This window comes from Panulirus ornatus, chromosome 61 (assembly GCF_036320965.1).
Source record: "Panulirus ornatus isolate Po-2019 chromosome 61, ASM3632096v1, whole genome shotgun sequence".
Taxonomy (NCBI): Eukaryota; Metazoa; Arthropoda; class Malacostraca; order Decapoda; family Palinuridae; genus Panulirus; species Panulirus ornatus.
The window spans coordinates 549,885-574,004 of record NC_092284.1 but is presented as its reverse complement, the minus strand read 5'-3'; the positions used below and the strand labels follow the sequence as shown (position 1 = coordinate 574,004).

The following is a 24,120-nucleotide window of genomic DNA, read 5'->3' as shown; positions in this document are numbered from 1 at the left end:
CTGACAACCACAATCTTTCCTTGATTCTTGTTTTGTGAGCTTGCCAAATGCTGGTCTGTAGCCAAGTTTTATACAACCTTTAGTGCTGGGTGTCTGCAACTCCTGCTATGGCATATCTTGTGCAAGGTTTCTATCACTCCTTAAAATAAAAGGACACTGGTTACCTGGTGCCAAGTAACCAAGAATTTCTGCTGTACTTGAGCTCAAATCCTGGATTATACTTGGCTCTCTTATAAAGTTACATAAAGAAGCCTTGTGCCTGAGAAAAGTTATTTATGTTAGGCAGTAAAATGTGCAGTCTTAGTCACACACATTTTGACTTTCAGCAACAAATATGCACAGAGAGGAAGATGTAAAGCAGCCTTTAGAAATACATATATGCTGGATTGATGTGATGGTAATAAAATAGAACAGTTTTGATACTGATCCTTTACATTACACTAGTTTTGAATTAAGAAAAAATTGCTGTTCAATGAAAGATAGGAAGCTTTAAAGGTAAGTCCCTCCTCTTTAGTATATACAATAACATGTAGAGAATATGGCATTATTGGACTCTGTCTGCATGTAGTTACACTGCTAAGGAAGCATCACATTCATCAAGCTGATGGAAAGCAGTATAATTTCATTTCTATCAAAGAACTTACTCCAAAGGAGACAATCCTTTCCCTGCTAATGATTGCAGTGCAGCCTTAAATATGCAGGTCATAGGGTTATATAATTAAGAATTATAGAAACCAAATGAATAAATATCTGGCTCTCATACACACCTCAGACAGATGTCCTCATACATGTATGTAGCACACACAGTGTCAGGCCACAACTTTAACAGAATCTACCAAGACTTGCCACCAACAATATATACTTATGTTTATCAAGCTATGGTGGTTACTTTGCTCAGTGTTTAACCATTACCATAATGCTTTGAAGTCATGTAATTTTAAGACCTTAAGAGAATGCCAGAGTCAGTAAACAAATACTGCAAATCTCTTAGTTCCTTGACAGTTTTGCTGATGACACAGAGTCATTGTAGGCACCTCACTTTGGCAACCTTACTCTCAAAGCTTTTTTCTCTAACCAACTTATTTTGTAATCACTGTGATCTGGTCTAGGTGTGTAATTATGTCAAAGTACATTTGTATGTTTGTGTGAGTGTGTGCTTGTATGCACAGTGATGTATATCATGTGGATGCTTTTTTGTGGCTGAATTTTTTGTTCATATATTTTTAGTTGAGCACACAGAGTATGTGACAACTTTTAATCAAAGTTTTAGTGAAGGATATGTTTTACATAAAGGTGAAAAGAGAGTTTAGATCTGTGGTAATGATGGTATGGTGGTGACGGCTGTGAGTATTGTGATATTGGTATTGTGGTGGTAGTGGTGATGATAGTAGTAGAACGTGGAGGTGAGGGCAAGGCAGACGATGCTGCAGTGTCTGTGCCAAAAAGTGCCACGCTGGTGAAGCTATTCTTGGCCTGCCCCTCTACCCCCATGCTACATCTCAGCCAGCACACTTCCACTGACATTCCTTTTACTTATATGCCTCTCTCTCTCTCTCTCTCTCTCTCTCTCTCTCTCTCTCTCTCTCTCTCTCTCTCTCTCTCTCTCTCTCTCTCTCTCTCTCTCTCTCTCTCTCTCTCTCTCTCTCTCTCTCTCTCTCTCTCTCTCTCTCTCTCTCTCTCTCTCTCTCTCTCTCTCTCTCTCTCTCTCTCTCTCTCTCTCTCTCTCTCTCTCTCTCTCTCTCTCTCTCTCTCTCTCTCTCTCTCTCTCTCTCTCTCTCTCTCTCTCTCTCTCTCTCTCTCTCTCTCTCTCTCTCTCTCTCTCTCTCTCTCTCTCTCTCTCTCTCTCTCTCTCTCTCTCTCTCTCTCTCTCTCTCTCTCTCTCTCTCTCTCTCTCTCTCTCTCTCTCTCTCTCTCTCTCTCTCTCTCTCTCTCTCTCTCTCTCTCTCTCTCTCTCTCTCTCTCTCTCTCTCTCTCTCTCTCTCTCTCTCTCTCTCTCTCTCTCTCTCTCTCTCTCTCTCTCTCTCTCTCTCTCTCTCTCTCTCTCTCTCTCTCTCTCTCTCTCTCTCTCTCTCTCTCTCTCTCTCTCTCTCTCTCTCTCTCTCTCTCTCTCTCCAGTAAATGTTATGTTATGTTATGTTTAATGGTGCAGTAGTCCCAGTTGTGCTGTGTAAATGTGAGATCTAGGCCCTAGAAGAAGAAAAAAAAAGAGGGTGGAGGTATTGGAAATTGAATATAGAGAGGATGATTGAGGAAAGTACTGATTCACAGGAAATACCTTTCTGTAGTGGAAGGAACGAAGAGGAGGGTAAGATCAAGGAGGAAATGGAAGGATGGAGTGAAAGAGGCTCTGATTTATATGGGGCCTATACATGTCATGGGTGTGAGACACACATTGGATAGAGAAAATTGATGTGTGGTATACAAGGGGTGACATGCTGTTTGTGGGCAGAAACAGGGCAGAAATGATCTGGAGAAACCATGGAAAGTTCACTTGGGCTTGGATGTAGATAGGGGGCACTGGTTTCAGTGCACTATACATGATATCTAGAGAATAGATGTGAATAAGTGAGACTGCTCTTTGTCTGTTCCAGATGCATTTACAGATAAGTATGAATACACCTGTACCTTTACAGGATCCTCTTCTGTATGCTGTGGTTGGGACCACAGGTCAAAAAGCTGCATTGATGTTTTGTGTGTGTGTGTGTGTGTGTGTGTGTGTGTGTGTGTGTGTGTGTGTTTATGGGTTGAAGACAGGACAGTTGAGGAGTAAGTGTATATGATGGACATTCCATCTGGAACAGAGGGTTCTTGTGATGTGTTGTCCTTTGTTGTGCATTTGTTAAGTGCTGGGGTTACTAGATAGCTGTTAATTGTTCTGAATGTTTTTTTTTCATGGGATGGTTGATTAGGCAGGTGAAAGTTTGTGTTGGAGCTGATGAATTATATGTAGTGGATACTAAGGGATTCTTCTTCTTGTCCAAATGTAGTACTGTACCAGTAAGTGTTCTAACAGTGTTCAGTTTGTTTATTTGGATTTTTTGTGTTTCTCATGCCTATGAAGCACAACAATAAGAAAATTATTACCAAAATTTTATAAGTGGGACACCATATTGCTGAATTATAGACATTTATAATTGTAGTGTATATACTAATGAGGATGTATTTGTGAAACACCATCTCTTGTAAATAATTTTGTTTCATTTTAGCTGAATTGGCTTTAGATTTGACCATGTATGTTGCAGGTTAGGACTTACTTTGTGTAAAAATGTTGAATAGATTGAAGCATTTTTATGAATTCATTTGGAGGTAAAGATGTAAATATCCCCTTCAGGAATGGTAGCTGTTTCAGTATGTTATTTGATCTAGAGCAAATACTTCCAGACAACTTCCCTAAGTCATAGGCAGCCCATTGTGCAGAATTCTATAGCTCATTTTTTGATATTTGTTGGTGAGTCTCTTGTATGTTGATGATGTTTAGATTGTCTGTAAACTACTTGTTGGGGAAAGATTCTTCATAAATAGAGGTGCAAGTGACTCACATTATCATTTGTTAAATTTTCTCTCCTCCTTTTAAATGTTAGGTCCTCTGCCACTTTTCATCTAGTCTTATGTGGTATACTTTCTTGTCTTACTTTTATCTTGCATCGTGACCCTCATATTCATTGCAGCTCTTTACGTTGTGGTGCACACAGGGTCTATCTTTTTACCTTACTGTTGCTTGCTAGTGTATATAATTCTTGCTTTTCTTCTGGTTCATTCCTACAGTATATTACTCATTTGATGGACCCCATGCTAGATTTCATGAGTGGCTAATATCTTTTTGTGATTTCAGTTTGTTTGCAAATTGAAAAATATATTGGTTATGAATAACAAAGAATTATATTGCTTCCGGCTGGATTCTAGGAACTTTCTCAAGAAAAATTGATGGGAGACAGATTCCTAAAGAGAACTGAATATTCATTTGCATTGGAAAAAAAGATTATGTAAGGCATTAGATCTTGATTTTGACCCATGAAGCTTTATAGAAAATAGTTTAAGGAAAAAGAAAGGCATTGCAATCTGAGTTTGGCTGATGATATTTTTTTTGATGATATTGTGATTTACCAAAGTGTTATGGGAAGGGTATACATACAGCATGCTGCTTTACTTCCAGGAAAAGGCATACATGATGATATTTATAACTTTTTTCACTCTTATTTGCCATTTTCCACTTCACTGAGAGTACTGCTCATATCTGCTATCTAGCTGTCATGTAAATTAAGGGGAACCAGAGGTGTTCAGGAATGTTCATTGTTCTTCATATCATTAGAGTTCTGAGTAGGCACTCCCTGAAGATTTGTAATGCTGCAAACATTCATTATTTTTGTGTTTTGGCATGTTGTAAGAACAAGAAGACACAAACTGGTGCATGCTCTGACGGTGATGATTCTGTTGTCATAGGACTGTTTCCTTGAATCCCTACTAATTTCATTAACTACTGATGGGAGATGTTGGTGAAAGGGATATGGCAGCTGGTGAGGTAGGATTAGAAGTAAAGGGAGAACGTGAGAGGTATATGATACAGAAAGATCTTAGAAAGGTAAGAAAAGCATTGAGGTATCTTTTAATGCATTATTGCAGAGGTATGGATGGAGTGGTGAGGTGATATTGATGCTGAATGGGTTTTGAGTGTGTGCAAAAGCTTAAAAAAAGTGATCATGTGCCTGGTGATTGGATGAAAGGGATTTTTTTTTTTTTTTATTAAGGTGTAGGGTTCAGAAATGATCATAGGCATTATAGAAGTAATTCCTTTATAGTGTAGTTGGTGAAGAACATAATAGATATGCTTCAAGTGTGGAAAATTAATTAACCCATTGTAGGTGAAGAAGAGCATAAGTTTACTAAGAAAGATTGTGTTCATCTTGCTTATAGGCAGGAAATGGAGAAAGATCTGGAGACGAAGAAAGTTTACATAGCAACTAGGGATTTGGAAAAAAGTATATAACGTTGACTGAAAATCCATTTTAAGTAGTTCTTACTTCATATATGTGTATATATGTAGTGTTTACTACATATATGTGTATATATGTATATGTCTTGGAGCGGGGGGCTGGAAATCCTCCCCTCTCAATTTTTTTTTTTTTTTTTAATTTTCCAAAAGAAGGAACAGAGAAGGGGGCCAGGTGAGGATATTCCCTAAAAGGCCCAGTCCTCTGTTCTTAACGCTACCTCGCTAATGCGGGAAATGGCGAATAGTATGAAAGAAAAGAAAGAGGTATATGTCTGTGTGTGTATATATATATATATATATATATATATATATATATATATATATATATATGTATATGTTGAGATGTTTAGGTATGTATATGTGCGTGTGTGGACATGTATGTATATACATGTGTATGTGGGTGGGTTGGGCCATTCTTTCGTCTGTTTCCTTGTGCTACCTCGCTAACGCGAGAGACAGCAACAAAGTATAATAAGAAAATAAAAAGATATATAAAAAGATAACTTCAGTTAGCATACATGAGTAACTCATAAATATTGTGAAAAGCTTTTATAATAGAATAAATGTATATGTGAGAGGAAATGTATGTCTTGTTAATCATACATATGTATTACAGATTTGCTTCATCGCACTGTACATGTACATACATGTGACTTAATTAGATTTTGAATTTTGTCCCTAGAGTTGAAGAGCAGTACAATTACCTGACTGCATATTGTATTTTGTAGGATATTAAAGATGACCTTTTTCCCGAATCATACTGTTTTAATCATTGTAATAATGTTGGAATGATTATTCTGCATTATGTTGTGATGTTGTTGTAATGAATAGCTTTAGGTATTGCTTTCAGTTGTTTGTGATGTAAGTGTTTGCTATAGGACATGCTGACATTTTGGTCAGTATTATTGCCATGCATTTCTGAAAGCAAATAGAGCTCTTATTATTTATTTTTTTTGTTGATAATAGGAAATCGGGCAATGTATCAATGTCTCATATTTCTTTATCTTGTAATTTTTATCTTGCATATGATATGAATCTTATTGTTTACTCCTGAGCAGCACTGATTTCCAAGAACTAGATTATGGTGCTGGTATTGGGAAGGATGGAGAGAGGGAAGAGGGAGTATTGATGTGAGAGATAGGAGGCAGTTCAATAGTGAGAAAATGTTTTACTAAATGCATAAGATAGTGAGCTCACCAATTATAGAGACTTTGCCATGGCCACTCCCTTGAGGGAGTTCCCAAAGGGAACAGGCATTAGAGATATAGAATAATAGCATAAGATAGTAACTCTTGTCCCACCACTGTAGATGCCAGGCGGGAGGGACACTTGATATGGCTTGATCTGAGCAACTTTCATGATTTCTTAGTTTCCCCTCAAAGAGACATTTGTTTTATAACTAGAATAATGATCAGAGAAAGGGTAAGCAGAATCAGAAAAAAACAGGAAATACATTTCCTGTTCTTGGTGAGAAGGGATCATGGTGTTCATCTCTTGTCGTATGGTGTATGGAGGGGGAGACACGTGAGAGAAGAGGGGAAGGAAGAAGGGGATAGGATGAGTTGGGATGTAGGAAGTAGGCAAAAAGGGATAGGAGGGAGGCAAGGAGGAAGAAGTGAAGTTAGTCGTGAGAGAAGCAGGGGGCCTCAAATCTAGCTGACAAGTTTATATATAGATGTGTACACCAACTGGGGAGTAATTGAAGTTGGGTGTAGTCAGCCTTGCCCACATAATCACTGAGGCTGGGTATGTTTGGTGTTGGCATGTCAGGTTGAACCATTCCATCTTTGTGGTTTATACTTATGTAGGCCCACCCACCCACTCCATGTAATAGATTTTCCAATATTTCTGCATATAGTTTTGCATTCATTGATTAGCAGCAGGATATTTAACTGGACATGATTATGTTGGTGAATAGTAATTGAATTCTTATAGTTATGGGTATGAATTTTAATGTGAATGATTAGATTGGTGAATAACATTTGAAACCATATAGTTATAGGTATGAATTTAGTGAAATTTCATGTATCACTGCTGCCAAAGGTGTGAGAAGGGCAGCTTGGAAATAGGAAAAGACTGTTTATCCTTCAACTTGTGTTTTTTATGAAGTAGTGAACATTAAACTTTTGATCACCATCTTTGCTACAGATATGCATTTCATAAGGAATTAGGATAATTACACTGATAGTTTAAGTTGACTTATTTTGTAAGATGGGAGACTACCTCCAAAAAATCTGTCTGTTTTGCATTTCTAACTGAATTCTTAGCATGATATTTTGAGACCAAGCTGGCAGTGAGTCACCATCTTATGCCAGAGCTGCTTTGCACATGTTGATCTAGTTTGAGATCAGTGATGAATGATGATGTTTTCTCATTATCATGGAGGTCATTGTAAAGAAAATCTTATGAATGCAATTTCTCAGGAACTAACCTTGGGTCACTGTCTTTGCATCAGAAATTCATGACATGGAGGACATTATTAAGTAATAGGTGATTTTTTTTTAGGTCTCAGCTTTTAGTGTGGAAAATTGACTGTATAATTCATAAATACTGTACTGAGTGCTCTCTACCAGCAGCCAGTTAAAGGTGAGGCATTAAAGGCTCCCTGAGGGATTGGGTGTTGGGAATATAGATAGATAGATAGATATCTCATGAACAGGTATTTGTCATTCTTGGACCATTTATTTAAAAAAAGATGCATCAAGTACCATAAATAGGTAAGTTCATTGGTTGGGATACCTTGATCCTTTTTTGATAGTAGTTGTCAGTAGAGAAGATTCTTTGTGAAATATGTTGAGAGGAGAACCTATCTGCAGGCATCATTCACATTAGGGGCTAAGGTGACTTTGATGGTCTGTAAACTTTGTCTTTTTTGAGAATCATAGTGAACACAGAAAGGTGCTATATATTTAGCTTTCATATATTGGCTCATTGATATGATGTAAAAGAGAACTTTAATGTGTTTGTTGATGAAGCTAGAGAAGCCAGTTATCCCACATTTTAAGAAATTTTTTTGTTTTTTGTCAAAATTTATGTAGATATGTACCTGCATGGGGTATGTGTCCACCTTATGATCAGGTTTTTGCTTATTTCAGTCCTTATGTTTGTTGCTTTGTATTAGTTCTTTATCTGTATCTTTTGCATATATATATATTTTATTTATTTATTATACTTTGTCGCTGTCTCCTGCGTTTGGGAGGTAGTGCAAGGAAACAGATGAAAGAATGGCCCAACCCACCCACATACACATGTATATACATAAATGCCCACACATGCACATATACATACCAATACATTTCAATGTATACATGCATATGCATGCACAGACATATACATATGCTTATATACATATATATATGTCTGGTGGAGTGGTGTTTAAGACTGAGTTGGGGGATGGTTGTTTAGCACTTGTATGTCATTTCAGTGTGGGTGATTTGTCAGTTTTGTATTTTGTATGGGTGTGGGGATCTGTGAGTAGGGGTTGCTGAAGTGGGAAATGGGGTAGACTGTTTCTGTATGAAGAGGTTTAGGTAGGAGGGGTCTAGAGGTGTTCCAAAGAATTGGGCGCTGAGCATGTTGGGGTAGGTTTGTATTGGGATAATCTTTGTTTCATTGTTTAGGTGTTGAGCATTTGTGGTTGATGAGCAGCCAATGATTATTTTGATTGCATTGATTTGTGTGCTTTCCTTGCGTCTTTGTGTTTGCTTTAGAGAGGATGAAAGACCAGGCTGGTGAGGAATAGTTTAGAGTGGAGTGAATTGAATTGTTTGTATAGGATGCAAAGGGGTTCTTTTTCTTGTTCAAACTAAATGCCCTCAGAACACTAACTGTTTTGAGGACATTTACTTTGTGTGTTTTATTCAAAACAATAATTGTTGTGAGGACATTTACTTTGTGTGTTTCTTTTTTATTGATGACATTAATTTGGAGAGTAAATGTTTTGTGTCTTATGTGATGCTTAGGAAGGCTTGTGTTTTGCGTATATATACATATATTCTTTTTTATCATACATGATGACTGTTTCCTGTGTTAGTGAGGTAGTGCCAGGAAGAGATATAGAAGGCCACATTCACTCACATCCATTCTCTTACTGTCATGTGTAATGCACCGAAACCACAGCTCCCCTTCCACAACCAGGCTCCACAGACCTTTCTATGATATACAATAGATACTGGTTCATTTCACTGACATTGACAGCATGATGACCCCTGTATACCATTTTGTTCCATTTCATTCTATCCTTTCACATTTCTCTTACTCTTTCATTACTTACTCAATCAGACCACGTCACACCACATGATGTCCTCAGACATTTAATTTCTAACACACCTGTCCTCCACAGAGTCTTATCTATGTCCCTTGCATCACATCTATTTAATAATGTTAGGACTACTATACCTTCAAACCTAACCATTTTTGCTATCACAGGTAACTGGATCCATTTGCAAATAAGAAGAAAGATGATAGTTAGAATTATAGTTTTCAGTCATTTTCAGTCAATCTTTATTGTAATACACTTGAGTACAGTGTAGGTTTCTTACTTGAGTACATTGTAGGCTTCCTAACTTATAGTTTTAAGTGATATTATAATAAGTTTTTGATTAAGCATTCTTTATAGAATTTATACAATGTACTCTTTGTGTTTGGAATGGCCATGAAGATACAGAAGGTGATGGTAGGTAAAGAATATGTGTGGCAATATGGTTAAAGGTGTAAGGAGAAGAATTAGTCCTCAGAAGAAATAGATAGATATTCACCAATGAACTTTTAATGAGTAGAGGTGTTTCTGACAAGTATGGTTGGGAAGGATAATTGAATATCTGCACTGAAGGTGTTTTATATATGAAAAGTAAAAGCGTGAGTGGAGACTCGTGTTTTTTGTAGTAGCTAACTTACTGTGCAGAGGTATTGATGAAAGATTACTGTGATAAGGAATGTAACTTCATTTTGCTCAGCAGATTGGTCATTTATTGAGAATATGTGAGTGGGCTTAGAGACTATACTCAATTGAAACACTATGGTTGTGGGAATGGATTTTGTAGGAATAGAATGAAATAGAACTTTAGATATTGCTGAAAAATTACAAAGGTTCTTTGGCTGTTTTTCTTGAGACAGCATTTAATCAGAGCCTCCTAAGGCAGGGAGAACAGTTGAGGTGATCTTGGGTGTTGGCACTGTATCCTCATAACTATTTGTGGGGTTAGGAAAATTACTGCAGGGTAGCTCTCTTCCCATTTTCTTTAATGTCACAGCAGGTACAAGAACACCATTTATTAAGTAAAGTTTGACTCTTCCAGTGGCTGTATGGGAGTTGGTTTCATGCATTAACAGTTTTGCATGTTTTGAAATTCGATAAATTTATTGACAGATGTGAACTTGACAAACTGCAGAAACAGCATGAGGAGAATTTGGCCAGTACCTCCTTGGAACTAAGCAAATCCCACCAGTCTCAGTTAGACTCTGCTAGGAGTAGCCACCAGTGTGCTATTGCTACTAGGGATGCCACCATTGCTGCTTTGAAGGACGAAGTTGATCAGCTGCGACTGTCCCACCAAGAGGCGATCGACGCTTGGCACCACAAGTACGAGAATCTTCAGAGTCGGTTGGCTGATGCCGGACACCAGTCTGAGTGTCAGGTGAGGCCTTGCTCTTGTCATTTGCTGAGGTTTGCCATACTCTGGTCCATTATTTTGCTGTGTACATTACTGTTTTATAGTGAAAATACATGTATGAGAACAATTATTGTGAACTATAAGTTGTAGAAGGATATAATGGCTCTGTGCCAGAGTTTATGCTGTAAAATGTTGAGCATCTAATGCTAAATTTAGGTTATGGGGTGAGGTGAGTGAGGCTGGTGTTGGAGCAGTGCCAGGCTTGAGGGCAGCCTGGTTGTGGTGCCCCAGGCGCCACCAGTCGAGGGGAGGACTCTTGTGGAGATAGTGGGCACCCCAGATACAAGCTGGATTGCCACGCTGTAAAATTCTGCTGGCACTAGAGGAGTACTGCTGCAGTAGGGGAAGCAGCTGATATTAGGAAGCAGCAGAACAAGAGGAGCTACAGTAGGAGGGACTAGCTTTCTTCCTACTCCCACATTCCAAATATGGCAGACCCCAAAAAGCAGATAGAGCTGGAATGCAAACAGGTTCAAGAACAGCTGCTGAAGTTGATTGCTGATCGGAGCAGTCTCAAGCAAGAGTTGGAGGAGCTAACCAAGAACAGTCACCACCTGCTGCAGCAGATTCAAGAGGACAGTGCCCGAGCCAGTGAGGGGAAGCTCCACAGCTATGAGGCAGAGAAGAAGAGGATTGAGGAGAAGCTGGAAGCCCTTGAGAATGAGATCTCAGAGAAAGACAAGAAGATTGCACTCTTAGATGCCAGGGCTGGTGATTACTTACTGCAAGTGAGCACAACCAGTAATAGCCTGTGTGATGATGTTGAGAAGGTGGAGAAACTGGTTGTTGGTAGTGGTGAAGGTGGTGGTGACACTAGTGCAGTGACTGTTGGGGAGGGAGAAGTGATTGTTGAGGGTGCTAGAGTTGGTGGTAATGAGTTTGAAGCCAAGTGCAATGATGAGAGTGATGTTAAGAGTTCCCAGGTTAAAGCAGGTAGCAGCCAGAACTTGAAAGAGGAGAAACCTAATGTAGATAAACAAAACATGAATGTCTCAGATGACTTGAGAGAAATGGATGAAGATCAGAATATTAGAAAGGTTGTTAGTGAGGCAGGTGAACGGCAGATAGACCATGTTCCTTGTGATGAGGGTGCACCAGCAGTTGTTCCTGTATCCAAGTCCTTAGGTGATGAAACTTTAGATAAAGTACAGAGGGAAAAAGCATGCAAAGTAATTGATTTTGGTGGTGAATCAGTAGATAAAGTGAAAGATAAAGAGTGTGAAGAGAAAGAGTTGGTTCAGAAAGAGAGTGTTAATGTAGTGGTGGTTGATGAAGAGGAAGTAGAGGAGGAAGAATCAGTCGAGGAGACAGATGATGAAGATTTGATAGATGATGTAGGTATTACACAAGGTTCAGAGTTAGAGAAACAAGTTGAAATGGCTGAAAAAGATGACATAGATCTTAAAGAGAAAATGTTGTCTGATGCAAATAGAAGCAATGAAAAAATGACACATGCAGCAAACTCAGTCCACACTCCTTTTGTGACTTCAGTTGCACTCGCTGCAGCTTCAACTCCTCCTACTGCTGCAATTTCAGGATATCTACCAAATGCAGCCTGTGCTTCTGCAAGCATTGTGAATGGTATTTCTGAAAGTAACATTGAAGGTAAGCAGTCTACTGGTAGTGGATCACCAGTACGTGAGCAAATGGTCTCTTTGTCAGTTCTGGTGGCAGAACTACGTCGAGTTAAAGATGATATGGGAAAGTGCATGTCTGTCAGAGAGCAGTCTTTCATTGACCTGGAGGATCAGCTCCAGGTTGCCAATATGGAAGTAACCTCTCTGAAAGCTTCAATGTCCCGGTTGTCAAAAGATCTTGAAGAAAAGGAGCATTGTTACCAAGTGCTTGAAGAGGAGAATAAGAAAAAGAAAATGGATATTGAGCTCAAGATGAGTGAGATCCAGGATGTCACTAACAAGTGTACCATGTTAGGGGAAGAAAAATCTGATTTATTAAGGAAGATGGAGGTATTAGAGATTATGATGACAGAGTATCGCACTGAAATAGAGATGCTAATAGCTGAAAAAACAAAGATGGAAGAACAGACTAAACAGTTGCTTTCTGCTAAGGCTGCAGCATTATCCGCTGAAGCTGAGATAGATGCAAGGACTAATATTGAGGAGAAAGAAAAAGAGATTGAGGAATTATTGGACAAGATACAGAGTATGGAGAAAGAAATAAAGGAATTGAATGACAAATTAAAGGTTACGAATAGGCACTTGAAAGTCATGGCTCGGGAGCGTGAACACAAGCAGAAAGAATGTGATGTTTTGAAACGCAAAGTTGAAATGGTAGAGCTTAAGATGTGTGAACTTCAAGGAACATTTGACAGGTTAGTGAAGGCAGTCATGATAGAACGGGATGATGTGATTAAGGAAATGGAGGAAAAGACAGTTCAAATAGATGACTTGCAGCAAACTTTAGTTCGGCTTAAGGATACTCATGAACAAGAGCTAGAGAATGTGTTGTTTGATAAAAAGTTGATTGATGATGAGCTTTCTAAATACAAATCAGGTGAATTAAGGTCAACTATAATACCCTTGGTGGAAAAGAAAGAACTTGATGCTGTTATTCATCAGAAAGATTTGCTTGAATTGCAACTAAAGCAGAAGACTGGAGAGACACAACTCCTTCAGGTGAAAGTGAAGAGTATTCAGGATGACATGACAGACTTTGTTCAGTCTCTTAAGGATGAAATGTCTCGTTTGAAAGAAGAATGTGAAAAATTGAAATCTGAAAAAGCCAGCTTGGTGGAAACGTTCACTTTGCTGCAGGCTGAACATTTGGAAATGACAGACAAGTACCAGAGTTTGGAAAAGTCATTCCATGAACTTGAAAAATCCAGTGGAGAGAAGACAACTAATCTGGATGCCCTGAGAGTGCAGCTGGATGATTTGCAACAGCAGTTAGAAGATGTTAACACTAAGAACTTTAGTTTGACCTCTGAGATCTACCGCAAGGAGGAAGAGTTTAAGGAGGAGCTGTCAGCACGTGAGGGAACCATCCAGGAGCTTACTCTTACTCTTACAAATAATCAGAAACAATCCATGGAAAACTATAATGCTCTTCAGGAGGATATGAATTCCTTGGATACAAAATACAAGAGTTTGCTTGAAGAAAATAGGAAGCAAGTGAGGGAAATGGAAGAAAAATTAAAAAGCACTGAAGAAGAGAAAAATAATGAATCAAAGGAACTGGAAGAAAAGATATCATCATTGGTTCAAGAAATGAAAGGGAAACAGTCAGAAATAAGAGATTTACAAATAGCAGCCCAATCACAAGACATAACATCTGAGTTCCCTTCATCTTCCACACCAACTCTTCATTCTGTAATTACAGAGAAAGAATGTCGAAAATTTGCCAGTAAAGAGAAGCAGATTGAGGCTCTTGCCAAGAGAGGGAATGATCTTGAAGTAGCCCTTGTTGTAGCTCAGAAGAAGATAGAAACAAAGGAGAATGAAATGAAGACTTTCTTGGAGTCGATTAGCATGCATGAGACAGTTAAAGACCTGACACAAGAACTTGAAGATTTTATTAAAGCAAAAACTTTAGAAAGTGAACATTTTAAGAGCCATGCTGAGTTTGAGGCTGATCTTGTTGCCAAAGAAGAAAAAATAAAGGTACTGGAATCAAAAGTAAATGACTTGGAAATGTGCCTGGCAAATAAGAGTGGGTACATCACACAACTTGAGGGGCGACTTGAAGGAGCTGTTGAAGTTGAGAACAATGTGCAGTCACATCTGGAACAAATTAACAAGTTAAGTGCAGATATTTTAAAACTCAGAGATGAATTGAGACAGTCTTGTGGAGAATGTGAATTACTAAGAAACTCCATCATTAAATTGGAAAATGACAAAAAGAAGTTGGAAAATGAGAAAGCCAAGGTAGCAGACGACTATGATCGTAAATTACAACATGCCATCATGAGCCTTGAGGAGGTTAAAGCAGACATAGAAAAAAAAAAAAACTTGGTTGAAAGATTAGAATTAAAACTTAGCAGTAGTAGTAGTAGTCATGTAGAAGAGGTTGCTATACTAAAGAGCAATCACATAGGTAGGGTAGCTGAGTTAGTCAAGCTTCATAGACACAGAGTAGAAGAACTTAAAGCAAGTAATGCAGCCAGAGTCAGCGAGCTGCTGAAACACATCAGTGATATTTGTGAAGAGAAAGTAACCTTGGAAGATGAACTTAGAAAAGCTAAACTTGAATATTGTGAAAATCCTTCCAAGAAAGAGATGGACTTGTTACTAGAGAGGGACAGCCTTCAAGCAAAAGTTCAACTTATTCAGCAAACAGTTGAGTCACTAGAGAAAGAGAAACTAGAAATTGAAGAAGAAAAATTAATGATAAAAAGTGGATTTGAAAAGGAACAAATGATGACAGTAGATATGCAGAATCAAATGGTTAGTGATCTTGAAAAACTAATTCTCAATTTAGAATCTGAAAAAGGTAGTTTAGAGAAACAGGTGCAACAGTTACAGTCATCACGTGATCTTCATTCTGAAACCATCCTTGAGAATGAGAAGAAAGTAGCTATGTTTGAAGATTTGATTATAAACATGGCACAAGAGAAGGAATTGCTTAAGGTTGAAATAAAGAAACTGAAAGAAATTATTGGAGAAGATGCACTTTCCCAGACTGGTGGGGACTATCAGAAATCTAATGATGCTGAAGAACTCATCACAAAAATAGAAAAACTGAAAAATTCTCTTGAGTATGCTGAAGAGTCTATGGAGGAACAAGAGGAGATATATGCTCTTAAACTGAAAGAAGCAAGAGATGACCATTTGATGCAGCTGAAAGCCCTGCGGAATGAGTTATTGGAGGAAGTTGTTGTCATTAAGGAGGAGAAAGAGAAAGTAGCTGTAGAGTATGAAGACAAAATTGCTCATATGATTGCTGAGTACCAAGAGCAGCTCAGTATAATGGAAAATAAATATGAGACTCAGATACTGGAGGAGAAAGCTGAGTTTGGTCGTGTTTTAGTTGCAAAGATAGATCATTATGAGAGCAAATTAGCAGCACAAGCTGTAGAGGTAAAATCATATGAAACTCAGCTGGATGCCCTTCAGAGTGACATTGATGAAAAAGTAAAAGTTATTGATGAACTGGAATGCAACCTTGATGATATGACACTTATGAGAGCTGCTCTGCGTGCTCAAGTTGATGATCTCAAGCTAACCATCACAAAGATGAATGAGGGTAAAGAGTCAGATTTAGATGTCCTTCACTCTGAGTATGAATCCAGGATTGTGGAGGTGCAGGAACATTATGAAGCACAGTTGAGTTACCTGCGCTCTTTGCTATCAGGGACAGACTTTGAAGTGCAGACAGCTGGATGTAGCTCGCCCTCACAAGGATCAGAATATTCAATTGAACTCTCTTGTCTTCGGCCATATTTGCAAGGGCACTCGTCTCCTATTGCTGACTTTATGGCAGAACTTAGGACACATTCTGCTCAAGGATCACATTTTGGCATTGGGGGTGATAGTGAAACCCATGCATCGAACCAGAGTTTTCATCTATTAGTCCGTTCTTCCTCAGGTGTAAATAGCAAGGAAGAAACCCAGTCCTACTCTTCAGCAGATGGCAAGATTGGCAGAAATTCACCCTCTTTAAATGCTCACTTTTGGACAAAGTCTATATCAAAAGCCAAAAGTAAATGCAGGTCAAATGGGTCAATACCTCGTGTTTTTCTCAACTCATCATCAAGGTCAGAGCTTAGGTTATTGCAGTCTAATTTAGGGAGTAAAGGTGAGCCTCAGGCCATAAGTGCCAAGTCCCAGGTGAAGACAACCTTGCCAGTGAAACCACATGAGACAGATGAAAGCAGTACAGGGATTACCTGTCACACCCATTTATCCAATCCTGATTCTCATTCACCAGAACAACTCAAAGTTGGGACCAGGTGTGAGCCCCAAATTTCCAGTCCTAATCTAGACTCACCAGCTGCATCCTTAAGGGGGGCCAAACCTCGGCTACCTCGTCGAGGTGTCTTGAAGCTCCAGTCCTCCCCTCTGACTGAAATTTCGACTGCTGGTGAGAAGGAACCGCAGCTGGCTTCCAACACTGCCATCTCCAGCACCACTCAGCCCTCTGACCCTGACCCCAACAACACGGCGCTTGACAAGTATCGTATTAAAGTGGAAATGTCCACATGTTGCGTAGTACAGTGATAGAGGGCTTGGGATGGGATATCGACTTAAAGACTTCGGAAAAACCCTCCCCTTCTTTTTTGATGATTATAGGCAGCTGATGATATTGATAATGGCTGATAACAGATTGAGGTATTTATTAGTGTGTGCAATTTTGTCTAGTGATGCTTTTTTTAAGATAAACTAATTTTAGAAGACCAAATTAATCTTAACCATTTATGCTAGTGCTTTGATTAACAGTTGAACCTTAATCATAAGCTTTTCTGCCCTGTTCCTGATGTGGAAGTAAAATAAGAATTGATTAAACTAGCATACTATAAGTTGTTACGTCATTCATTGTGGATGTTAAGAGATAGAAAGTACAGCTGTAGATGAGCTGGGTAGTCATGACATCTCTGTAAGATAATGAGAGGATTTGTTGACCATTTTTTGGAGGGGAGGGGGCATTGTATTCGCTATATTACTCTCAAAATGTAATTTTTAACATTCATGTCCGCTTGTCTGATGTAGAGGCAACCTTGAAAACCATGATTATTCTGTTTACCTTTGTACTTTCCTTATGTTGAGCCATATCTCATATTTTCTTACTTTGTTACCTGTCTGTTTTCTTCCTAGTATAGTATCTGGAACAACTTTACTAGTTTTCCCTAAGATTCAATCTTCAGATTGGAGAATATACCTTGATGGTTTAAGTGTCTGGCTTTATGGAAAGTTTTCCTTTCCTTTGCTGAGTAACGAGGTCGGAACTGAAAATTCATTTGACGAATCATAGTTTTGTTATTGAACACTGTTTTGGCTTATTTTTAAATGTGTAAGTTAATGTGTGTGATAAAGATAAATCAAGTTCATTTCACTGAACAGTAAGGATTGTGAATCACATGGCTAACCTGTTTTCAGCACACTGTTTTTTTTTTTTTTTTTTTTTTTTTTTTTTTTCCAAAGGAAGGAACAGAGAAGGGGGCTGGATGAGGATGTTTCCTCAGAGGCCCAGTCCTCTGTTCTTAACGCTACCTCGCTGACGCGGGAAATGGCGAATAGTATGAAAGAAAGAAATATATATATATATATATATATATATATATATATATATATATATATATATATATATAAATATATATATTTTTTTTTTTTTTTTTTTTTTTTTTTATACTTTGTCGCTGTCTCCCGCGTTTGCGAGGTAGCGCAAGGAAACAGACGAAAGAAATGGCCCAACCCCCCCCCCCATACACATGTACATACACACGTCCACACACGCAAATATACATACCTACACAGCTTTCCATGGTTTACCCCAGACGCTTCACATGCCTTGATTCACTCCACTGACAGAACGTCAACCCCTGTATACCACATCGCTCCAATTCACTCTATTCCTTGCCCTCCTTTCACCCTCCTGCATGTTCAGGCCCCGATCACACAAAATCTTTTTCACTCCATCTTTCCACCTCCAATTTGGTCTCCCTCTTCTCCTCGTTCCCTCCACCTCCGACACATATATCCTCTTGGTCAATCTTTCCTCACTCATTCTCTCCATGTGCCCAAACCATTTCAAAACACCCTCTTCTGCTCTCTCAACCACGCTCTTTTTATTTCCACACATCTCTCTTACCCTTACGTTACTTACTCGATCAAACCACCTCACACCACACATTGTCCTCAAACATCTCATTTCCAGCACATCCATCCTCCTGCGCACAACTCTATCCATAGCCCACGCCTCGCAACCATACAACATTGTTGGAACCACTATTCCTTCAAACATACCCATTTTTGCTTTCCGGGATAATGTTCTCGACTTCCACACATTTTTCAAGGCTCCCAAAATTTTCGCCCCCTCCCCCACCCTATGATCCACTTCCGCTTCCATGGTTCCATCCGCTGACAGATCCACTCCCAGATATCTAAAACACTTCACTTCCTCCAGTTTTTCACCATACAAACTCACCTCCCAATTGACTTGACCCTCAACCCTACTGTACCTAATAACCTTGCTCTTATATATATATATATATATATATATATATATATGAAGAGGTGTAGCAATGAATTACGAGTATCTTATGAGTTACATTGTGGTAAGTAAGAGAATTTTTGCTAAAATCAGAGTTAGAAAATATAAGAAGACACTTGAATTGTAATGAATGATGTGAGAAGTAGCATGTATCAGGATACCACTAAGGTTAGCAATGAAATAGTTATGTGATATACTGTAATTTCTGATTGACAATGCATATATCACTGGATACCATAGCAGTATATGTGAAAAGAATCAGATGGCCAGCCTGCTTTACTTCAAAAGCAGATAAAGATGATTTACCTAACACTGCTAAATCTAATTTGAGAGATTATTTTTAAGCAAGAAGTAAAGGTTTATGTTGAAAATTGAATTTATGTATTGCACAAGTGAATTCAAGTGTTTCCATCAATTTTCTTTTAATCCATTATTATTTGAACTTTTACCTCACTAAGGTATGCTTACCCTGATTGTGCCTTCATTATTATTACAATATGTGACTCATTAAATCTTTCCTAAAGATTATAGATTGTTAATATTGTTATGCTTATGTTTGCTTGTTGGTTTTTCCCCATTATGTACTGTTTGAAAGGACCATCCACCTGTAGTTTCTGAAACTTTAGATTGTGTCTTCTATTATGGGAGCCAGACCTCCCCCTTTGTCTCATAACTTTTAGTTTCACTTTCCCACTACTTGATATTCTTTGCCTCCCAATGCTTTTCATGTCCTTAAGATGCTCTGTAGTTTTATGTGACACCTTCCCAATGGTTTTCTTTTCGATATCTCTTTCTCTTTACTATTTTTTTGTCACATATGCTGAATATTTCACTAAACTCTTGATGAAAGAGGAAAGTTTCATTGCTTGGCTTGATATCATAAGGATACTGCACTCTCTTCTGAAAGTAATCCTAATAAATCTCAGTAATTCATTTCATGTATATTTTCAGTTCTTTGTTTGTTTGCATCGTTGATATCAGAAACTGCATCTTCTTTGTCTGTCTATACCATTTTCTTCTTGTAGTAACCTTTTTTCTTTGGATATAATCATTAATCAATTCATTTTTTTTCAATGGTAGCTGAGATGGCATGGGCAGCTGAGGCCCTAATCAAGGCCATCCCATTAGGAGGATGTATGTGTCAGAGATGGAAAGAACAAGGAGAACTGGGAGACCAAGTTGGAGGTGGAAGTATGGAGTGAAAAAGATTTTGAGCAATTGGGGCCTGAACATACAGGAGGGTGAGAATTAAGTGAATTGGCATGATGTGGTATACTGGGGTCAATGTACTGCCAGTGGACTGAACCAGGGCTTGTGAAGCATCTGGGGTAAACCCTGGAAAGTTTTGTGGGGCATGGATGTGGATAGGGAGCTGTGGTTTCGGTGCATTACACATGACAGCTAGAGACTGAGTATGAGTGAATGTGGCCTTTTGTCTGTATTCCTGACACTATCTCGCTGAAGCAGGGGATAGTGATGCTGTCTTTCTGTGGATGGGGTGGCAACAGGAATGGGTGAAGGCAAGCAAGGATGAATATGTACATGTGTATGTATGTAATGTCTGCATATGTGTATGTATATGTTGATCTGTATGTGTATGTATTTGTGCATATGTGAGTGTTTTATGTATATATATGTGTAAATGAGTGGATGGGCCATTCTTTGTCTGTTTCGTGGTGCTACCTTGCTGACGCGTAAGTAATGAAAGGATAATAAAGGTAATAAAAGGTAATAAAAAGAGTGTGGTTGAGAGAGCAGAAGAGGGTGTTTTGAAATGGTTTGGTCACATGGAGAGAATGAGTGAGGAAAGATTGACCAAGAGGATATGTGTGTCAGAGGTGGAGGGAACGAGAAGTGGGAGACCAAATTGGAGGTGGAAAGATGGAGTGAAAAAGATTTTGAGTGATCGGGGTCTGAACATGCAGGAGGGTGAAAGGCATGCAAGGAATAGAGTGACTTGGAACAATGTGGTATACCGGGGTTGACGTGCTGTCAATGGATTGAACCAGGGCATGTGAAGCGTCTGGGGTAAACCATGGAAAGTTCTGTGGGGCCTGGATGTGGAAAGGGAGCTGTGGTTTCAGTGCATTATTACATGACAGCTAGAGACTGAGTGTAAACGAATGGGGCTTTTGTTGTTTTTTTCCTAGCGCTACCCTGCACACATGAGGGGGGAGGGTGTTGTTATTCCATGTGTGGCGGGGTGGCGATGGGAATGAATAAAGACAGACAGTATGAATTATGTACATGGGTATATATGTATATGTCTGTGTGGGTATATATATATGAATACATTGAGATGTATAGGTATGTATATTTGCGGGTGTGTATATGGGTGGGTTGGACCATTCTTTTGTTTCCTTGCACTACCTCGCTAACGCAGGAAATGGCAAATAGTTAAAAAAATATATATATATATATATATATATATATATATATATATATATATATATATTTTTTTTTTTTTTTTTTCATACTATTCGCCATTTCCCGCATTAGCGAGGTAGCGTTAAGAACAGAGGACCGGGCCTTTGAGGGAATATCCTCACATGGCCCCCTTCTCTGTTCCTTCTTTTGGAAAATTTAAAAATAAAATGAGAGGGGAGGATTTCCAGCCCCCCACTCCCCTCCCTTTTAGTCGCCTTCCACGACACGCAGGGAATACGTGGGAAGTATTCTTTCTCCCCTATATATATTTATCTATTTATTCACTTTGCCCCGCCGCCGTCCCCCGCGCCAGCGAGGCAGCGCAAGGAAACATATATATATATATATATATATATATATATATATATATATATATATATATATATATATATATATATATATATGTATATATATCTTAGCCTAAGCTAGGTACCCATTTTATTGACCAACTCCTAGGTGTGGATGAAGAGCTGGGTTGACTTTGGACTGAGTGCTGTAACCAGGGTTCGAACTCTTCTGTGAGTGGCCAAAGCCAGTTGTTGGCTTTCTTCTTGAGTATGAATTCATGCACCTTTGTGCTTTTGGGCCTTTATAGTATTTACTTATGCACCCTTATGCATTTATCTTGAATACTGTACTCTGTAAATGATTTATTGTATCAGCACATTGTCATATATTTCCCTAATAACCAAGGTACAGATACCAAAGACAGATGATAGGAACGACAGACAGAGATCAGGAGATGTTTCTGAGGTGGAGAAACAAGGCACATAGGTATCAGCTGAAGGTGAGGAGCAGGTATTACTGTAACGAAGTGAAGCCAGCGAGATCATATATCTTATTACAGATGATGCTATTTGCCTGTCAATATCTCTGATTCCTGTTCCCAACTGAAACTCCAACAAGGGGTTGCTGGCCATGGCAATAGTCTCCAGTGCTGCTTCCTAGCCTTTAGTGCCTCACCTTTAACAGGCAGCTGGTGGAGGGCAACTCTAGCACAGTGTTTTCTGAGGCTCCTACCTAATGCTCCTACTGATGACTACTACCTAATATTCCAACCTATTACTTCTAACTAATGCTTCCACCTAATATACCTACCCACTACTTCTGCCCAATGTTTTTACCTAATGCTCCTGTCCTACCTACTACTTCTAATTATTGCTCCTACTATTTTTCCAAAAGGCAGGGCTATTGCTTAGCACTAACTGCAGGAAAAATATAGTTACAAAGAATGAGTTGTATGAGTAAAGTGTTGTCAAGTGTTATGTGTGACAAGGAGAGATTGTATGTTTGTGGACAGAATGCCAGCAGTCCATTTGAGTGAGGCAGAAAGAAAAACCAGCTACTTGGGTCAGAAGAGTGCAACTTGGCAACCGCTGAAGTGCTGGCTCACTACACAGTCATCATTACCCTTCTGATACCTAGGGTGGTTGTACTAGTAGGCAGGCACTTTATGTTAACTGATTGGGTGTAACAATATGTTTGTTATCAGTGAATCTTTTTTTGATTATTTCTTCTTACCTAGGTTTACTGAAAACTTGATCATTAAATCATTTCTCTGATATTCTACTTTTATAAGATCGAATTCTGTGATGAAAAAGGAATGACCCGCACATATTCTTGGAAAATCACTTAACATTTAGTCAATTTGTGTTATACAGCTATCTCACTCTATTCAGACTTCACTAGTAATCCTCTCATTAGCTGGGATTATTTACACAAAGACTAGTACCTCAAGGGCCCCTTGATTGCTTCCAACCCCAGCACCTGTGCTTACTGATGAACATTCCTGCTGTTACTGAAAATGTAGGCCAAGCCTGTCAGTCACTTATTGTGGATGTATTTCATGTGTATGTTGTTATCTGTTTCTACAGTACTGGGATGAAGTTCTGCCCTTGAAGTGCTTAATTTTTAAACTTTTTTGCCACTGTACAACTCTGAATTTCTTTGTATTGTCTGCATATAGGCACATCATTTAGCTTATGTCATTCATCCGCCACTATCTTATTTGATATAATTCTTTTATATCTATTTCAACTTTTTTTTTTGTTTATTTTCTTGGCTTGACCTTTTGTTGATATTTCTTTGTTAATTTTAAAGAACTCTTTATTCAGTGTAGACAATGTCATTCAAAGATTTGTAAGTGGAAAGTTGAGAGGATGGTAGAGGAAAGCAAAGACAGAGTTGATGAAGATTTTAGAAGAAAGTTGAGTGAAAAGTTTAGGGGGAATAAGAATCTGTACTAGAAGGAGGTGAAAAATGATGGATGTGGAATGTAAATGTAAATGTACAGGTCATCAGAGATAAAGTTAGATTCATAGTAGTCCTGTAATCCCTCTCCATTTCAGTGTGAGCAGATTCACAATTGTTGATATCTCCTTGTTACTAAGTCCCCTTATTTCTATTGTCATCTAAATGCACCTTTATGATTAACTGACAGATAATTTGCCTCATTAACAATTCCATTCATGTGAGGTTCTGACAATAGGCTGATGGGATTATTATTCATAATTTTGCATTATTGGAAGAAAGCTTGAAACTCCTGTGGCTGTATCTAAGCTTTCATATCTTACAGTTTTAAACACATTTGCATTGTTTGCTTTTACACTTTCCTTGCTTAACCTGGTCCATGTAGCTGCAACTGTGGTACCTTCAAAGTATTTCTGTACATCTTCTCTAATTTGAGTCTTACTTAATGTCCTTTAGTTCCCTCTCATTGGTCTGCCATTTCTTGTTTTGAACTGGTCAGTGGTAACTCATTATTTTCATTCAAAATCATTTTCACCTGCATCTTGACCTTTCCCAGCTGATCATTGTTTCTCCTTGAATAGAATGATGGAACTGCTGCTACAAATTCTAGTGTGG

At 38.6% G+C, this 24,120-nt stretch overlaps 1 protein-coding gene across 16 annotated transcripts in view; it reads left to right on the top strand.

Moving 5' to 3' along the window:
* Nucleotides 1–24,120, top strand: part of LOC139767380 (uncharacterized) — a 136,565-nt gene that overhangs the window by 63,430 nt on the left and 49,015 nt on the right. For 13 of the 16 annotated variants that reach the window (XR_011717045.1, XR_011717047.1, XR_011717049.1 and 10 more), the window contains one exon: nt 10,359–10,626. Coding sequence is in view for 10 of the 16 variants with exons in the window: in XM_071696714.1 (XP_071552815.1) it covers nt 10,359–10,626 (268 nt within the window). In the remaining 6 variants the exon portion in view is untranslated. Of the gene's footprint in view, nt 1–10,358; nt 10,627–10,860; nt 16,950–24,120 lie in introns of those variants that run through there. The other 3 variants (XR_011717051.1, XR_011717052.1, XR_011717050.1) reach the window with 2 other exon arrangements.